At 38.5% G+C, this 19,813-nt stretch overlaps 1 protein-coding gene across 2 annotated transcripts in view; it reads right to left on the reverse strand.

Annotated features, from left to right (window-relative positions):
* The window catches only part of LOC109692188 (nephrocystin-3), a 151,895-nt gene that overhangs the window by 58,100 nt on the left and 73,982 nt on the right, over positions 1–19,813 (reverse strand). For both annotated transcript variants that reach the window (XM_074059673.1, XM_020172662.2), the window contains 7 exons: positions 13,710–13,809; positions 11,379–11,504; positions 10,668–10,829; positions 8,997–9,161; positions 2,984–3,125; positions 2,501–2,622; positions 818–924 (listed from right to left, as the gene is read on the reverse strand). In XM_074059673.1, the coding sequence (XP_073915774.1) occupies positions 818–924; positions 2,501–2,622; positions 2,984–3,125; positions 8,997–9,161; positions 10,668–10,829; positions 11,379–11,504; positions 13,710–13,809 (924 nt within the window). The remainder of the gene's footprint in view (positions 1–817; positions 925–2,500; positions 2,623–2,983; positions 3,126–8,996; positions 9,162–10,667; positions 10,830–11,378; positions 11,505–13,709; positions 13,810–19,813) is intronic.

The following is a 19,813-nucleotide window of genomic DNA, read 5'->3' on the forward strand; positions in this document are numbered from 1 at the left end:
CCATGGAGACATGGTTTTCACAGACACTTGATAAATGTCAGAATAAAATTTCATGAAATATGATGGTGAGAAAGAGCCATATTTCTAAATTAATAAATAATCTTATATAAAACATAATTTTAAACAGGTATATGTAAATAACTTAAATATTAGAAGGAAACATTTGAGAAATTTTCTTTTTATTATTATTTTTGGGGGGGAGTAGGGTTTGAACTCAGAGCTTTATGCTTGCTAGGCAGATGCTTTACTGCTTGAGCCACATCTCCAGTCCTTTTTGCTCTTATTATTTTGGATGTCGGATCTTGCTTTTTTCCCAGGCTGGCCTGGTCCTCAAATCTCCTGTTTTAAACTACCTGCCATAGCTGGGATGATAGGCCGAGCCACCACACCCAGCTTTTTTCCACTGAGATGGGATCTCACAAATATTTTTTGCCCAGGTTGACCTAGAACCATGATCCTCCCAATCTCAGCCTCTCAAGTAGCTAGGATTATAGGTGTAAGCCACTGGTGCCTGGCTTGAGAGTTTTATCTGTATTATGCATCCAACTATTAAAAAATACTTTTAATCATAAATATTGAAGCATATAGCAGATTTACAAAAAAAAACCCAAAACCCTACTGTGACTGGCAACAGCAATCCTAGCATAAATAATACAAATAATTCCTATCCCTTTAAAAATCATAATCTTCACGTAATTATTGTTAACTAAGTGAATGAATGGAGATGCCACATTGCCTCCCCATTCTGCGTGAACTTATTGAAACATACCCATTGAAAGCTTGAATTTGAATTATCCAAAGAATCTGTTTTCCTTACCTTCTTGAGAGTTGTAATCCGGTTTCTGCCAGAGGTTGCACAATATTGGCAAACAGAAAGCTATCCTCAGATGAATTATTTCCCAAAAGATATCTATTGTACACTCCCTGTAAGTAAATTAACATAGGGCAATTATAATTCATTGAAAATGTCCTTCAATCATCCAATCAGCCTTTCCAGTTTCTCAGCTATGTGGGGAACTAAACTCAAAAGGGAAAAAGTTGTAAATTATACTAGCAATGTTATAAACTTACATGAAAGTAAGTCTTACTCGTACCATGTACTCATATCATGTACCACTTTCATCCAGGCAGAATTGTCACAGATAATCAACCCAAACTTGAAAATGATCTCAACAGTTACTAAAGGAGCAAACCTGCAAACTCCATAATTCATCTCTAATAATCACCGTCTTCCCTTCACAATGGCAGTAAATCTAAAGAAATCAAATGGAATCAAACACTAAAATGACAGAGAAAGCAATGAGATGACCTCTGATATCTGATCTCATTTTTGGACCCATACTTTAGGTAAAACTGTCTCCTTAGGTGTTCACTGAATGTTAATCATTTTTTCATAATTCCCCATTCTGTACTTCAAATATAATGCACTCCCCTCCCCCAGCACAAACGACTACATTTCATTATTTTCTTTATTTAATAAACTACTGTAATAGTTTTTCTTTTTCCAGTTTTGTATTTTCAGTTACAATGGAATGCTATGATCATCTCTAAGGCTAGTACAATATAGCCGATGATGTACATTTTAATTTCAGTCATAATCTATGTCAAACTTTATTAGAAATAAAAGCCATTTTAAATTTAAAGCCTATTTGGTACCTGATTTGTGGAAACTGACAGACACAGAAGCTTACTCATTTTTAAAAACCTACTCATTTGACATTATCAACTTTTTTAGAATATAGGATGAGATGTAATTTAACTATTTCCTAGAAGACATTTCAGTTATTATGAATTCTCAGGACAGGGAAAAACTAGCATAATTTTCCTTATTCCTTCTTTTCTCATTCATTTTTGTCTCAAAAAGTCTTATTTACTTTTCTTCCTCTAAATCCTAGTCTTGATGAAGCATCTAAATTTCTTAAATCCTTTAGGAGTCAAAGTACCTTGAAATTAGATTAGGATAAAGAAGAAGGTATTTGTTTAGATGTAACTGGAAAAACACAATTTTATGCTCAATTTCCGCACACTTAATCACATAAGTATAACGCTAGAAAGTGGAAAGTTTTGTTCAACTATTCACTCTAAAACATATTAAGAAGCTGCTAAATGCCAGGGACTGTACCAGCCTCTGGTAATTCTTCCCTTGCCATCAGCTGTGGTTAATAAACAGCTTTCGGTCTCAAGCGGAGGTCACGAAAAGATTTTAGTTTGTTTTTACACTGGCTATTCAGGAACTGCAAATTCTCACATGCTTTGGTCTACTTTGTCATTATATGTCTTCCTCTCATCTTCTATCTTGCAAATTCATTATAAAAAAAAAGAAAGTGGTAGCACTAAAGTCCTATTCTATAAATTCTAGACTTGTATTTTACCTGTATCTGATACTGGTCAATCAGAAGCAAAATTGTCTAAGTGTAAAAAATATAAAAACCTTGAAGACCAGGAAATATCATTGATAGTACATTAGTATAATGGTGAAACATATGTTTAAAAAAATCACCTGTGCTATTCCAGCCAACTTAAAATATGAGAAGGCAAGAAAGAAATTCCAGTTGGGAAGATTAGGATTAATGCCTCTGCAGTGACAATATATAGAAATCAGTTCTTCCACTGCTGGTACTCCTATAGAAACAGCACATAAAATAAACTTTAATAAAAAATGTCATGGTGACTACTTCAAAATGTCATAATACAACATATAAAACATAACACAGCATGTGAAACAAAATATAGTAACCATGAATCCACACATGTTCTAAATATTGAACATGTTCTAAATATTGGAAATATTGCAGTATGTTATACACAAAGGATTATATTTTGTCATAAACTATCAAAAATAGGATGGTAAATTTAAAGTCAATAAATCAGAAACATTTTCAAGAAACAAAATCTAAAAATTACAAGATGATTATAGTATTTTACTTATGACAATAATCTAACTTTATACTAACAGCCATCTACACAACATTTGCTTTTGTACCTATGTTTTCTTGAATATGAGAACCTTGATTTATCATCGGAAGTGTCCTTGGCCAAAAGTAGAACAGGGAAAGATGAGCTAAGTCTGACAGAGGATGACCAATGGTTGACAGCTCCCAATCCAATACTGCTATAACTCGAGACTGTAATTTAAAAATAAAACAGCTAAAATAAGGAAATAGCAGAAACAGAATACATTCAAAATCATGTTTTCCTTCAGGAGCCAATATAAGGCCATATTTTCCAGTCTTTACTCATGTTGGCACGTCTCATTTATGAAACAACCAGTTCTCCTTGGCTGCATAGCACCAGGTCCTCTGGTGCTATTACTGGCCATCAGGCCTTCTGTGTTTTGCTTCACCCAGCCTTACTATCTCTAATATCAAGCAGAGCCAAAAGTAGGTGAAACTTCTCAACTGGGAGTAACTATGGTAAAGAATTTTTATATAATTACACATTTGCTCTGGTGATGAATCTAACTATAGGACAAATATTATACAAGCAGCTTGAGAGTTTGAGAAGAATGGAAAATATTAGAAAAAGTCATTTGAAAAAACTCATATATTTACTAAGAGATGAAGTTATAGTCTAGATAAAATTACGCAGCCAAAATTTCATGACCCAAGTTCCAGGACAGAGATCATACAAAGCCAAGGGGTAAGAAGTGTCTGGAGTAAGAAGTAATGTAAGGTCAGGAAACTTTCTAACTCTCACAATACACATTCACAGCTCAAAAGTTATTAATTAAATTGATTCCAAAGAAGGTAGCTTTTGAAGTAACTGGGTAAGAAGTGTGGCCCCTACAGGATAAGAAGTCAAATAGAGTCCTGAAGGAACCATGGAGTCTAAAGTAAGAGCAATCAAATTTGTAGCATCTTAAAGGAGGTGTGAAGAAGTAAAAGAAACCAGGTGTGGTGATGCACACCTGTAATCCCAGCATTCAGGAGGCTGAGGCATTCAGGGAGAGGGAGAGGGAGAGGGAGAGGGAGAGAGAAGAGCAGAAGGTAAGGTAAGGGGACATGATCAGAGATAAGGGGTTTTAATTTCTAGATCACTGAAGCTGACCAGTTCCAGTGGATGAGAAGTCTGCAGGTCTGAGCTCAATACCTTCTTTACCACTGTTTTGGACTGCCTGTTGTGAACCCCAAAAATCTTATGAAACTCTAACTACCAGTAGATGGCATTAGGATTTGGGGCCATGGGGAGGTAATCAGGTCATGTTGGTAGAGTCCTCATGATGGGATTAGTGTTCTTATAAGAACAGGAAAGAACTTGCTCTCCCCTCTTCTCCTCTCCTCTTCCTTCCCTTCCCCTTTCTTTGTTCTCCCTTCTCCCCTCTCCTCTCTCTTCTTCCCTTTCCTTCTCTTCTGGTATGACTTAGAAGAAGGCCAATTGCAAACCTAGAAGAGTACCCTCACCTGACATTGGATCTGCCAGCACATGGACTTCCCAGCTTCCAGAACCATGAGAAATACACTCTATCGCCCTGTGTTACAACAGCCCAAGCTGACTAAGACAACTACCATAGAGCACTTAGTAAAGATTCTAGTGGGTGAGACAAACATTTTAAAATACTTGTAAAAGTAGAAAGGTTAATAAAAAGATTCCTGTCTTTTCTAGCTATAAAATTAAGCTTTATAACTATGTTTTTCTTCTACTGCCCTGACATTTTAGAGACAATGAAGAAATAAAGAGAACTATACACTAAGAGTACAAGTTTTGGCTGGGGACATGGCTCAAGCGGTAGAGTGCCTGTCTAGCAAACACAAGACTGAGTTCAAACCAATACTGCCAAAAAAAGCAAAACTACAAGTCATGTTTTGTATATTAAATCATTTTTTTCTTTATAAGCTTATCCATAAAACTCTGCAAAGCAGATAACTTCAGAAGAACCAGGAATACATCTGTGATCTTAAATATATTTGAATAATAATTACTGAATGCAGATGAATATCTTTGGCTTTATCTGTTTTTAATTAAATATTTTTGCCTTTCAAGTTGAGATGACAACATGCAGATTTCATATTAAACTCCCAAATCTTCAACATTTATCTACCAGGTTTTTATATTTGGAAAGCTCAGTAATATTTTCCAGGAAAACAGCTTCTTTTTCACACACTGGGGTGAGCATGTTGTGCTACTGAAATACTCTAGCGTGCTTCACATGCGTAACAGATAATTCACTGGGAACGACTGGGGCTTGAGTAATACATTGGTTTTGCCATACCCTTTAGCAACCTTTTACTGGCTCACCCTGTACATTCCTAGAAGGTTTGTCATCTAAAACTTGCTTTGGTTTTATTTTTTCTTAATTGTTGTGTTTTCTTCTCTTTTCTAAGAGAGGTTCTGGTATGTAGTGCAGATTTGTCTTGAACTTGTAATCCTCCTACCAGCCACCTGAGTGCTTGGATTATAGGTGTGCACTACCATACCAGCAACTGTTATATTCTCTGATAATGGAAATATAACATTGCTGTTGCTTAAAAAAAAAACCAACCTGAAACCATATAGAAATACACAATTACAAGTCTACCATAAGTCTATCCCTTCTAACCACTGATGGGGTTTTAGTGCGTATTATGAAAGATGTGCATATACCTCAATATTTTTCTGAAGAACAGAGCTTGACAGGGATCTTTGAAAAGCGGAATGGGAAAGTGGAGAAGAAAAGAATGGAAAAGAGGCTCACTGAAACAACGTGATCGCCAGTCATGTGCCAGGTAGCCGTGACTCACTCCACTCCGATTACTCCATTTTAGCTGCCTAGCAACCCTGAAATGTTGGAGGGTTTCCCCAACTTAAAAGACACATCGATTTGCTGGCTTTGATGCTGTACTACAGTTGTGTAAGATCATTTTGGGGAATCTGGATGGATATTCAGGAACTTTCTGTACTTGCTTTACAGCTTCCTGTGAGTTCATAATTATTTCAAAATAAAAAGTTAAAAGATGAGGCATAATTTGCTTTAAGTTTACAGTGCTACGGAAGGAAAAGTATAACTATATGGAACTGCAGGAATTAATCAGTGATTTATTCACTGCCATCAATTCCTTCAACATGGATTTATTCAGTATAATGTAAGCACCTGCTCTATAGAGAGAAGATAGGGCCACTGCTTTAAAGGAGCTACAAGGCAAGTTAAGTTTTGCCTCGTTGGGAATCTGTTGTACAGATTCTAGAGCAAAAGTAAGAAAAACAGGTTAAAGACACAATCCTCAGCCTCAAAAGAAAAAAAAACGTTCAGTCCTGACCATAGAAATATGGACAGGCGAGTACACGCATACACATATTAACCCCTGTAACTCTGGGGCTGATTTTGCAATTTGTGGCATGACCTCATAAACACAGAAAAATAGTCCAAGTCCTTGTTGGGAATTTTTTAAAAAACAGGTGGAAATGACACACTATTAGCTAAATTTACACTTTACAGTTTTGTAGCTCCTAAGGTCACCCTCAGTGGGCATCTTCCCTTCTCTGGCTGCTCCTGTAGCTTGCCTTGAACGATATGACAGCCTAACACATACAGTTCCCATGCTGTCTCCTGGGTATCTTCCCTCTCCACCTGTGTTTTAAACTCATTAAGAGGTATGTTTCCTTTCCAACCCATGTTTCAGAGCACAGAGTTGATAATGAACAAATGCTAGATGGCTTGGATTCTGTCAACAACTTTTATTGTCAAGAGGTGCATGCTTTAAAAATGTGTTAAATAAAATGAAATTCTGAAGTTGCAAAAAGGAATGGCTACAATATTTATTGGAGGCAGAAGTTGAGTAAATTAAACTAAAAATTATGACACTGCTAAATATAAGATAGAAGATATTTTTCTATCATATAACCCTAAAACATTAAAAGATAATGATGTATATTAACAAATTAGTATTGCAGCTAAATAATGAAAAGCTGTATCTATTATCAGTTGTTTCTTTTAAAAAAAAAATGCCTCTTCCAAACAATTCAAGACTTTGCTTGTCTGAAAGTAAATAATATCTGTTTGGCTCCTTTAATCCTATAAAGAAATGATTTTAAAATATGAGATCAAGTGTGAAAGGGGAAAACAATTTGATCTTTACTATAGTTTACCATTACTTTCAGCAAATTAAGACTAATCCTAAAATTTAAACAGCTTAGTAAACAACATATAATCCACTAGCGAATCTAAGTTCAGATTTCCCTTTACTTGCTTAAGCAAAGACTAAAAAGCAAACTGGGTGTGGTGGTGCACACCTGTGATCCCAGCACTCTGGAGACTAAGGCAGGAGGATCTGGAGTTTGAGGCCTGCCTAGACTGCATAGTGAGTTCAAGACCAGGCTGAGCTAAATAGCAAGACCCTGTCTTTAAAAACCAAGGGCTGGGGTGTAGGTCAGTAGAAGAGTGATTGCTTGGCATGCATAAGGCTCTGAGCTCAACCCCCAGTACCACACGAAAACCAAAGGGGGGAAAAAATCCCTATAGTTAAAGAGTACGTAGAGAAGTCTATATTCAAAGATAGGCTCTGAAATATTAGCAAATTAAAAGTATAGGTCAGAGAGCTAGGGATATAGCTCAGTGGTTAAGTGTTTGCCTAGCATCACCACTGGATCAATCCCCAGTACTACAAAACAAATATATACATATATATATATACATATACACACATACGTGTATATATATTTATACGTATGTGTATACCCACATACATATATATCAGAGACAAGCCAGATCCAGGTGTTTTATGTATAAGCTTCTAGAATTTTTCCAGATATAAGGTGACAAAATTAGAATTTGGAATCCAAATAAAAGGTTTACACACACACATGTACACACATGCAGTCACCTTTGTATGATGGTAGGGTTTATCATTTTTGTTACTTTATGATGGGACAAAGGCCATATGTATTCAGTACAATCCAAGTTTGAATTCTGAATTTTAAAGATCTCTTGGTAGCAATCTGTGGTTCAACACTGACTTGTGGTTCTGGACAGTAGCAGTGAGCAGCAGCTCCCAGTCAGCCACACCATGGCCAAGGTAAATAACCAATACTCCACAGTGCTCTGTGTTGCTAAACTATGATGTACAATAGGTTAGGTGTATCAAGTGTATTTTTAACCTACAACATTTTCAAATTACAGTGGGTTTATCAGAATATAACCTCAGTGTAATTTGAGGAACATTTCTGTATACTTATAACACATATAATTTTAATACCAAATTGACTTTTCCATAAAAAATTTTTCTATCCTGATGGTTCATGTATCCACATGTCTTAGCTTCTGAGATCAGATGAGATCAGGAGTATTCAGAGTGATATGGGCATAGACCCATGTGTACCTAAAATTATTTTGGGACTTAGAATTGATATAGCACTACTTTGAATTGGAACAACAGTGCAATTTGTAATGGTATTTTCCCTAGTACTCTTCCTGTAGGGAAGGAATATGAAACCTAGAAGTGAAGTACATGAATTTGTAGCAGCAATTCCTGTCTTAAACAAAATTTAGTGTTGTAAGAAAAACTAATGGAACCAGGAAATGCTCCTCTAAGAAGTAAGATTCAGGGATCTGTAAATCTTTGTATTCTTTACAATTCTTTTGAAGCCTTAAAGAGGCTTCTGAAATTCTCTTTTCTGAGCTTATGATAAACAAATGAATTCTTCATGACACATGACCAAAGAACCCAAAGAAATGTAAATGAGTCAAAACAAAGAGCAGGACATAGACAAACTGAATACATTAAGTAGTAGATGGAAACTTTCTTTGAAAACAGGGATACACATGTAAAAATTTCAAATCCTTTTTCAGTAGTAAATCCTATACCATTTAAGATTAGAACCAGCCATAGAGGTAGGCATCTAGCTTTGGTAGGAAATCTGCAGGGCGGATTTCTGAAAGTTTTGAGCATGAAGACCTTCCTGAGCTATAGGGGAAGAATGGGGCTGAGTTGGCTCCTTCAGTGCTGTGCTCTGGGGGAACAATTATTTAGTGCTTGTGTCTCAAATCAGACATACTTGATTTACTGTAAACATGCTTACGGCACCTCTTTAGGGTGGAAAATGATGTTATCTAGTCTGAAGTCTCCATGAATCAAGTTCTCCTCATTGTCATTATCTGGCAAGTTCTTCATTAGCCACTCAGAGAGCTGCTCCATGGCTGGGATGTCCTGATGAGCTGTGGCTTGATATTGCTTTGTCCAGACCGATACCTAAAGTGATGTATAAGAAAAATAGTAAGGGCTAAGAGTGGAATGCAAGATTCAGCAATTCTAAAATAAGATAAAATTAATCAAGTCACATTTCATTTTACTCCTAAAATGCTCAAGACAAAGGCTTGTAAGTTAAACTCATGGCAGCCTAAAATCTTAAACACTTCAGTTTCTCTTCCCACTAGCTAGTTCTATTTTAGCTACCTAACTTTTTATTGGGAAAAGAAAAAGTAGTGGTCTAGGCATCAAGAGATGTGTGTTATAGTTTTCATTCAGTAATGACTTCAGGGATGAAAAAAAAGAATACATACAAATACATACCTATTGACAAATGAACATCCACACTCATGGAAGAAACAAGTAACCCATGAAAAAGGAAATACTGAGTCAAGGAGGAGAGTTCTTATTTTTAATTTTAATATTCTTTCCTATAACCAAAGAGTCTCCTAAATATACTATAGGTAAGAGTAGTACAAAGACTTTCTACAGCTCTTAGACTTAAAAGAAAACAAATCTACTTATTCTCACAGACCTCCAAGAAGTGTGACCATATTATTTATCTGCTTATATCTTTCTTCATTTTCCAATGTATCTCTGTTTAATTTAGTGCAACAGAGCAAACATCTTCATATCTCTAAGTCTTACTGATCTACGTTTAAATTATATCAAAGCCATTTACTTGTGTGTTACCTAATCAGTGTAAACCTCACTGTTGTTTCCTCACTAGCAAAATGGGAGTAATAATACCTTGTTGTCAAAAAGATTAAAAAAGAGAAGATCCATAGGCTCAACTAGCATGCTAGCTGGCATGTAATGAGTAGTCTCTAAAACTCAGCTCCCTTCTCTCCTCAGTCCCCTCCCCAAGATGACATGCTTATAAAAGGGAATAGCCCCATACATATCCGATCTTGCTTTCTTCTGATTGAAATGGTCACTGTCTCCTCCCCACCACTCTAAATTCTCTTTCATTATTGCAAGACATATCTTTCCCAGGAAGTTTTCCATCCAAGTAATGACATCCCAATCACCACGTTCCTCAACACAGCTCTCATGAGGAACACCAAATAATTCACTAATAGATTATGTGTACTTTAATGCCATCGTCCAGTTTTGTGTATATAAGATTCGTGTATAGGTCTGTCAAAAATGACCACAAGTTTCTTTAGAGGAAGAACGTATTCCTATTTTCTATACTTTTTCTATTTTCTTGATATTTAACACAGTAAGGCTTAATAAACATCTACTATTACAGCTCTGAAAAAGGAAAACTGGATAGAGAATATATTGGTGAATTAAGTGAAGAATCTGAAACAGATGCCTTTGCCCAAAAAAATCCAATAAAAACACCAAATTATTTTATTTTAAAAGCAAGCCAATGTGAAGGATGATGTTAAAATAGCAAATTTTCAGAAAATTATATAATAAAAAATGGGGTTTTGACTAATAATGCACAGTAAATTATTTCTCAGAATCTTTTAAAATATGCTTTTTGTACAGATGTCTTACCTGTCTTTTGCAGTACCCAGCACCTATTCCATACCCTTCCAGCTGCAAAGACTGTCTATCCAAGGAATGTAGCCGAGCCAAAGTTTCTGTCATGGCCACATAGATGGCTGAGCGTTCCGCTTGGCTGACTCCAGGAATTGTGAAATCACGAAAGATTCGACCCTGTGAAAGGGATTACAATAGGAATTTAAATGTATGACAACCCAAACCAGTACTTCATAGAATATTTTAGAAACGTGTTCATTTGTGAAACGTGTAATACGAGTATACGTGCTAAAGGGAAAATACAAGGATGCGCCAAGATTAACTCAGAGGTGCAAATTACTACAACTTGAGTTGTACACACAAAAGAATTAAAACACAATTTGAGTTTATTCTTAATGGCTTGATCTTTCTATGTGGAGCGGGTTTCCACTGTGCCTTCTGGACAATTCTGATAGTGTCAGTACAGCTCTTTACTGACACCTAGAGGAAACTTCAAGAATAAGTCAAGGTGACCTAAATATTAAATTTGTTCCTAGTCCATTCCAGCCCTCCCTTATTGAGTGTACTCAAACTAAAACAAAATTTTAAGCTCCTGCAAATTCAATCGACTAAACATTGAATAAACTATATCATTTAAGAATATCACAATAAAATTTCATCTAATAAAACACAGTTAACTTCATAATTAAAAATAAAAGCAGCAAACAAATAAGATTGTTAACTTACTCTCACGTGTTCCATCACGTAAAATTCTGTTCCAATGACAGAGACGTCACTGCAGTACAGCAACGGCTTGGGAACGGGGAATCCAGTGGAAAACAAGGCTTTCTGAACTCTAAACTCTCTATCAATCTGAACAGGATCATAGATTATTAAAAACCAGACACAAAGAAATTTAGTAACTACTCATGAGCTAACCTTAACTAGGGCTAAATGTCATTGTGCAAAGATATTGACAAATAACCTAGAAGAGAATACTAAGAATTTTTTTTTTTTTTTTTTTGGTGAGACTGGGGCTTGAACTCAGGGCTTCACACTTGCAAAGCAGGCACTCTACTACTTGAGCCATACCTCCAGTCTAGTACAATCATTATAATTATCAACCATACAGCTCTAAAAAATGATCATTTAATGGGATAAAAGGATGGGGTTTAATCCTAGCCATGGTAATATGAAGGCAATAGCTTCTGACCACAATATTTCATAGGTTTTATTGTAAAGCATGACTTTGTTCTCATAGGTGTTCTGCTCACTGACTTGCTCTCGCCCTTCCACATCTCTCCCAAGGGGCTCGGGCAGTGTTTCTTCTGTATCAGTCAGCTATAGGGAGCTGGGGGAGAAAAGGGTGGTGGTAGGAAGAGAAAAGCTCCTGCCCCTTCTGGAGATGAAGGGAGGCACATATTTCCAAAGAAGGGGTATTGGGCCTTTCATGGTATCCAGGGCTACTGTGGAGGGCAGGATATCTAAATGCTATCTACCAGTAAGATAGGCAACTAGAAGCGAACTGGTACTAAGGTCAGACACCAAGTAATATAGCAAGAGGAAAATGGCTTCCTCCACCAGGTCTGATGTACAGACCAAAGACCCAGGGCAGAGCTTTGACGCAGACTGAGGCAGTGGTGACTGGCTGTTTCTAAGAAGGGGAACTATACAGCTTGCCTTGTCATCAGGAATTAAAGTAGCGACCGCTGCAATAACTGGAGGAGGAAACCAACTAAAGCCAAGTCCAAGGTGAAAGGAGCCAGGGGCACCAGTGACTGTAGAAAGTAACTTTTATAACTACCCTGGTGCCAGGAAATGAATGGAAAATGTGAAGGGGGAGAAAACAAAACGGTTAGGGAGACATAAAGTGGATGGCAAAGTGGGAACCCTACTTTTTCAATAAAGATTTGGGGAAAATCAAGGAAGTTAAAACAAAGTACTCCAGATTCTTGGAGCTGGACTTGTGCTAAGAGCATTTTGTTGCATTCTAATGGGTTCTGGTAGAACACTATCAGGAAGAGAAGCAAACAGTGCTTCTCTTATTGTGACATAAGTGTCTGGATATAGATGGGACTCTCCTTCAGCCATGCTCTATTGAGATTTGATAAGTTACTCAGCTTTTAAAAAATCTTAAGCATCTAAGTTATTTTATGTTTCTGGGAATTTGCATTTTTCTATTACTGTGATAATTTTAAGTCTACCCTACAATGGTCCTTCCCCAGTGAACTGGGCCTGGGGAGCTCCTGTTAGTCATACTTGTAATAACACCCTAAATATGAACAGTGTTTTCAATGATACTCTCATCTCTGCCCTCTCCTGTTCTCTAAATATCCATACATAATACCCAATTTTGCAAACAGGAAAGCTTAGTTTTTTTAAATTGACAAATGATATTTGTACACATTTATGTACTTATGAGGTACAATATGATGTGCATATATTGGGTACTGAACAACTCAGGGTAATTAGAAAAACTTGTTTTTGAACAAAAGAGGATTGCCATAGTAAAAATAGTAAAATAATTCAGCAAGCAAATGTTGTCATTAGATGTAATAATTTAAACATCTAGAGCTGAGTAGCACTGAAAATATCCACTGGCTGATTATATTTCTAGCCAAGTGTCTAGGAAGAATCAAATCCACTAGAAGACTGAGTTTTACTCAAGATTAATAGTTGAGGGCTGGGAATGCAGCTCATGGTAGAGCACTTGCCTAGCACGCACAATGCCCTGCTTTGAGCCCCAGGGTGGTGGGGGTGAGAGAAGAGGAGAGGAGAGGGAGGGACGGAGGGAGGGAGGGAGGAGGAGAAGGAGGAGAGAAAAGAAGAGAAGAGGGAAGAGCAGGAGGAGAAGACAGAGAAGAAATAGTCTAAAGATAGCCTTAGATTTCAATCCCAAATTCTCTTTTTTTTAAAAACAAAAGGGCACCATTCAAGTGAATTTTTAAATAAGAAATAAAATGCACTTCCTACCAGCTAGTAACCATAAGATGATTTTTAGAAGCAATTTTAATTGCTCTTGTGTTCATAAAGGCATTCATCCGTCACCAAAGAATTTATTATATATCTCTGTCATACCTTATGTGCCTTAGGAAGAAGTGTACCTGGTGGTTTTTTCCTCAGTACATATGCTTGGAAGCCCTTTTGGAGATAAAAGGTTGGATTCGACTGTCCTGATCTAGGTAAAAATAAACAAGAAAGGTCAATTAAAAGATATGTTTACTTCTTCCCCAAATTCTACTGAAATGTCAGAAGAAAGAAGAAATGAAAATAAATCCATGTCAACGTTGGAAAGCCAGCAGGACTGCCAACAGAAGTCCTACCAGAAGCTCCTAGGCAGTTCTCCCAGTGGTGTTCAAACAGACAGTAACATACTTGCACTGAAGAATCTACAACCCACACAGGCAGAAGAGAAGACCTCACCCTTTGACTGTACAGCATGTTTTATCACAAGTCCCTCGGGAGCAATGCCTAGATCTAAGCAAATAAAAGAGACCGTAGGTGATATGATGGGTCAGAAGGGAATTACAGGAGGCTGGAACAGTGGGTTAGTGCTCTTCGTCTGTCCATAAAGCAATAACCCCACCAGTGTTTCCAATGCTAGCATCTGAGTACAGCTCTCTATAGAGGAGAGCCATGTGACATCTCAGAGCGGACAGCTGGGCCAGGGAAGTATAACAGAGCCCCAGGCAACACACAGATACCAAGGCATTGACTTTCCCTGCCAGGTGAACAGAAATCCTCCCGTCGATTAAGGATATACACTCGAAATAACAAAACTATTTATCTGTATTTTCACTTATAATACCGACCAAGTTTTAAAGAACCCATTAGTACAACAGAAAGAAGCAAAACTGAACAAATAGACAAATCAATCCCCAAAACATCAGGTAATAGAGGAAAGTGAAAAAAAATCCTTGAATTTTCTTCCCAGAACTCCACCCTTTACTGGGAAAGAACATGAGGAACTCCTGAGCACAGTGGCTCACGCCTGTAATCTCAGCTATTTAAGAGGCAGAGATAGGAGGATCATGGTTCAGAGGCCAACCTGAGCAAAAAGCATCAAACTATCTGAAAATTAAATTAAAAGCAAAAAAAAAGTGGGGGGCTGGGAGTGTGGCTTAGGCACTAGAACACTTTCTAGGCGCTAAGTGTACATGTTTCTTCCACAAGCAAATATATTCTCCCCAGTACTCAGAACAAAGAGCACTGATCTCAACATTGCCTAATGCTGTGTGGGTGTCTTTTAGTGCAGAAAAGGAGAGACAGTGATTGTTGACGGTCAGGTATTGGGATCTTCTCAAGCTTTGTTGTCTTTATTGACATGGGGTAACTTTTCTGTGATATTGCAAGATTCAAGTGACAATGAACTTTACAAACACATCTTTAATGCCCAATGTCTGACTGGATGGGTTAATAATGAGACCATTCTTCAGTCATATCATACCAGTCTTTCATGATGGTAAATGACCTGGTGAAACATAAAAGGAAAACCAAGAGCTTCTTATTGAAGACAGAATTACCATGTGACCCAGTAAGTCCTCCCCTATGTATATATCCACGAGAATCTAAAATACTAACACATGCAAGAACATGTACGTGAATGTCCACAACAGCCAAAAATTGGAAATAACCCAAATGTCTTTTCACAGATGAAAGAATCAACAAAATGTGCTATAGCCACAGATGGAGTATTACCGGGCTGTAAGGGACGCTGGTACATGTGACAACATGGAGGAGCCTTGAAAACACTGTGCTAAGTGAAAGAAGCCATACACATTATGTTGACTGCACTTTCGTGAAATGTCCACCACAGGCAGATCCAGAGTGACAGGAAATAGATGAGTGGCTGCTAGAGCACGGGGTGGGAGGAGGGAGGAGGGAATTGGGAGGTATGAGATGTCCCTTGGGGGTGACAAAAATGTTCCAGATGAGATAGTGGTGCACAGAGATTACACAATAGTGTGACTACACTGAGAACTGAATTATGCACTTTAAGACTGTTAGAATTATGAATTTTATGTTACATGAATTTTATCTCAAAAACAAGAATTTAAAAAACTAAAAGCTTTTCTCCTAAGCAAATACACCATGGTTCTAACAAAGATATAAATAAATAAATAAACAAACAAACAAATAAATGCAGAATCCCACCTGCAGTATCGGGTTATTACCAACACTGTCAGCACAATCCTGCCAAATTTAACCACTCCAACCATCAGGCCTCCAAACAGTCTGGAACCACTGAGGATCTCAATGTAAGAATCACCAGTGAGCCCACAGCCAAAACTATTACTTAGGACTTGGGTAATAAGCCATTTGGTGCAAAAAGAAAAATGTTGATCTATAACTTAAGAGGTGGCATTTTTACTTTTCTAATCTCTATGAATAAAGACAGAATCCTTACATTTAGGTGTGCAGCTAGGGACACTCGCTTTGTTGGGGAAGATTTTGAGTACACCTCAATCTCCTGAGATCCTAATAGGCCACTCTTCACATTGGGTCACTCAGAAGAATATAAAGATGAAATGCGCCATGCAGGCAGGACAGCATCAATGAGTTTCTTCAGCAGAGTCTCACAGTGACCCAGGCAGCAGCCTAGGGTCTGCTCATGTCCACTATACCTCCACAATGAGATTCCGAGGCAAGGAAATGAGAGCAGGCATGGGGTACGCGTGAGAGCTGCTCTGGCTGAGAAACCCGTCTTAGTTCACTCAGGATGCTGTAACAAAATATCATGGACTGGGTAGTTTATAAACAACAAACACTTCTAGCTCATATCTATCTTGGACCTGAGAAGTCCAAGATCAAGGCACCAAAAGATTTGGTGTCTGGTAAGAACTTGCTTTCTTATAGATGGTGCCTTCTCACTCTTTCCTCATATGGCAGAATGGGCAAGGCAGATCTCTGGGACCTCTTTCATCGCACTAATCTCTGCCCTCCTGCTCTAATCATCTGCTAAAGGCCCCCCCCTCTTAATATCAAATTCGGGGGAGCACAAACATTCCGACCACAGCAATGCTTCACGCTCCAAAAGAGCCATTCTCTCTAGCAGTAGTCTTTTTGGGCATAATTTCCAGTGCTCTAGCAAGGGACATGACCAGTTGCAAGGACTCACTACAATTAGAGAAGCCCAAAACCCCCAACTTCCCAACAGATACAGTTTATTTACAGACCTTCCAGTCCAGATGCAGTTTATCAAGTTAAATGCTGGTAATCTATGCTGGCAGCTATATAAGATGCCATCTTGCCCCTTGCCCAGAGATAAATTTGCTGATCCTCTATATCACTCCTTTTCTTTTGGTATGGATGCCACTGGTGGAGTCTTGACTATTCTGATCAAATAATACTACTGCCCACACCAAGCAGCCTCCGACCATCACCATCTGCTCTGAAAACCAGTTTTGTTTGTTCATTCAGGTTTGTGAAATCAAGTGAGCAATGATGAAAATGAACAGCCTGCAGGCATTCCTCCTGCATCCTTTGGCTTTTCACAGGCTGAATTTTTGGTATTAATGACAATAGCATCTCAAACATGTTTGCTGTAGAAAAGATAAGGAAAAAAAAAGATTATTAAAAGTCGAATGACACGATATGTGAGCATAGAAAACACCGAGTATAGCATCCAAAGGGCATAGCACAAAGGTGAAGATGAGAAGCAAAGAGGCAAACACTCTCTAAGAAGTCTCTTGGATTCTGTGCATAATAGGCCATAGTGGAAGATGAGAGACATCACAGATGAAGCCAAATAGTTGGTACTGGGGTTTGAACTCAGAGCCTGGTGTTTGCTGGGCAGGCCCTGTACCACTTAAGCCATACCCCCAACCCTTCTTGTTCTTCTCACTTTTTAGGCAGGGTATTGCATCCCCCCTCCCTGTGCCTCCTACTTAAGCTTCCCTCCCATAGCTGAGATGACAGGTGCACACCACCGGGCCCAGCTATTGGTTTACATGGGGTCTTGCTAACTTTTTGCCTGGGTTGGCATTGAACTGTAATCTTCCTAATCTCTGCTTCCCAAGTAGCTGGGATTACAAGTATGAGCCACTGCACCCAGCCAAAGAGAAGATTCTTGACAAGTACAATGGAATAATCAAACAGCTGGCCAAGAATCAGATTATTGAGAAGGAAGAATTTAACATCCACAGAAAGATCTGGAGAAGGTCCAAAACCCCATAATATCTCAGTGACCAGAGAGAGCAGGTACCATCCTAGGGGCTTTGCTGGGGGCTTCTCTGGACGTAGTTGTTCTTCCCTTTGGAGGTGCCCCTTCTGGAATCATGACTACAGACATAAACTAAGCCACTCAAAACACAGCATGTATCTGAATATGAACACGACTGTGAATTTTAAAGGACTGTGATTTTGTAAGAAGTTATTTCAGTGGCATTTTAAAAAAATCGGATTTGAGCTGAAATTCAATATTGCAATACAGGGCCAGGCACAGTGGTTCTTGTCTGTAATTCTAGCTACTTGGGAAATAGAGATTGGGAGGATCATGGATTGAGGCCAGACCAAGGGTGGGGGGTGGTTAGCAAGACATTAACTCATCAAATAATCTGGGATGGGTATAGTGGTACACAGCAGCACAAGACCCTATCTGAAAAATAACCTAATGTAAAAAGGGCTGCTGGTGTGGCTCAAGTAGTAGAGCTCTCAGTTCAAACCCTGATATTGCAAAAAAAAAAAAAAAAGTCACTAGATATTTTGAGTCCCTGAATATACACAAGGAAAGGATCTACCTACAGCTGCACTTTATCCATATGCTAAGTAGAAAGTGCAATTCATCATAAAACAAAGTATTTTAAAATTGACATCATTTGAAAGAAAAAAAGTGACCCCAGTGCACTTGGTATGAGACTGTCCACTTCACTACAAATACCTACTGACCCCTTCCTACTTGTGGCTACTCACTGCACAGCTGTCCTAAGACCACCAGAATTGGTCACCTTGTGTTCCTCACCCCTATTTATGTCATTGACTATTTATGTCATTGACACAAGAAGTCCCAAATTCCCCCACTTGTCCAGCATTATAGTTCCCATAAGGGTTTGTACATTTCCTGTATTGTTCTCCTACCTAACCTCCTGACACCCTTCTACTGTGTCTCTGGAACTCAGCCTTCTTCCTTCCTCCCTCCTTCCTCCCTCCTTCCTCCCTCTCCTTCCCTTCCCCTCCCTCCTTTCCTTCCTGTCCTTCCTTCCTTTCCTCCCTCCCTCCTCTCTCTTTCCCTCCCTCCCTTCTTTTCCTTTCCCCCACCCCTTTCCTTCCCTCCCCTCCTCCTTCCTTCCCTTTCCTTCCTTCCTTGTGGAAAACCAGCTCATGTTTAATTGTGACATTTTAAAATTGCACAAGTTTTTGACATCTGTCCTCCCAACCCCATATTTAGTTTCTTAAAATGACAGCAAAGCATTACCAATCACAGGTTTAATAAGTTTACTCACTATTCATTTGAAATATCATTCAGATCTGGCCATGGCGAACAGTCAATTTCCATCCTCCAGTGTTGAGAAGTTTGTTTTCTGAGCATTCTGTGTTGCAATCACACCTGTCCAGAACTGGTACCTTCACATAGTTGGGGAACTTTAAATGCACCAGTGAAAAAAGTTTTTTTCCCTTCAATGGGAAGAAAGGAAATTACTCCTCAATACCCAGCTGCTCTGGCTGTGAGGTCTGTGAGTTCAAACCCCAGTCCTCCCCCCCCCAAAAAAAAAAAAAAGAAGAAGAAGAAGAAGCAAAACAGTGATGGCTATAAAGGGCATATTGAGGTGCAACTCTCACATAAGCTTCACAGAAAAATAACAAAAATAAATCCACAAAATACAACAGAGACAAAAATTCCAGTTGTTCAGAGAGAAGGGACTATGCAGAGAGCTCTTGGCAGAGGGTCTTGCCTGCCCTTGCAGGGGAAGGAGAACAGAAGAAAGAGCCCCCATCCAATCCTACCCATCCCTTCTGGACAATAGGTGACTCAGTGGCCTGCAGCAGCTTTCAGTGTCTCCAAAATAAAACAAATTTCTCCTCCATCTTCACTCTCAGCTAGCCTCCCGAGTCAGTGAGAAAACAGAAGCAATCAGACATGAACTTCCACATGCCTACACTAGTAAGTCTACTGTACACCATCATCAGTATTCATATATATGTCTTCCCTCCAAAATCCATAGAAGAATGTTCCCATCTCTGCC

The sequence above is a fragment of the Castor canadensis genome, chromosome 17, assembly GCF_047511655.1.
Source record: "Castor canadensis chromosome 17, mCasCan1.hap1v2, whole genome shotgun sequence".
NCBI lineage: Eukaryota > Metazoa > Chordata > Mammalia > Rodentia > Castoridae > Castor > Castor canadensis.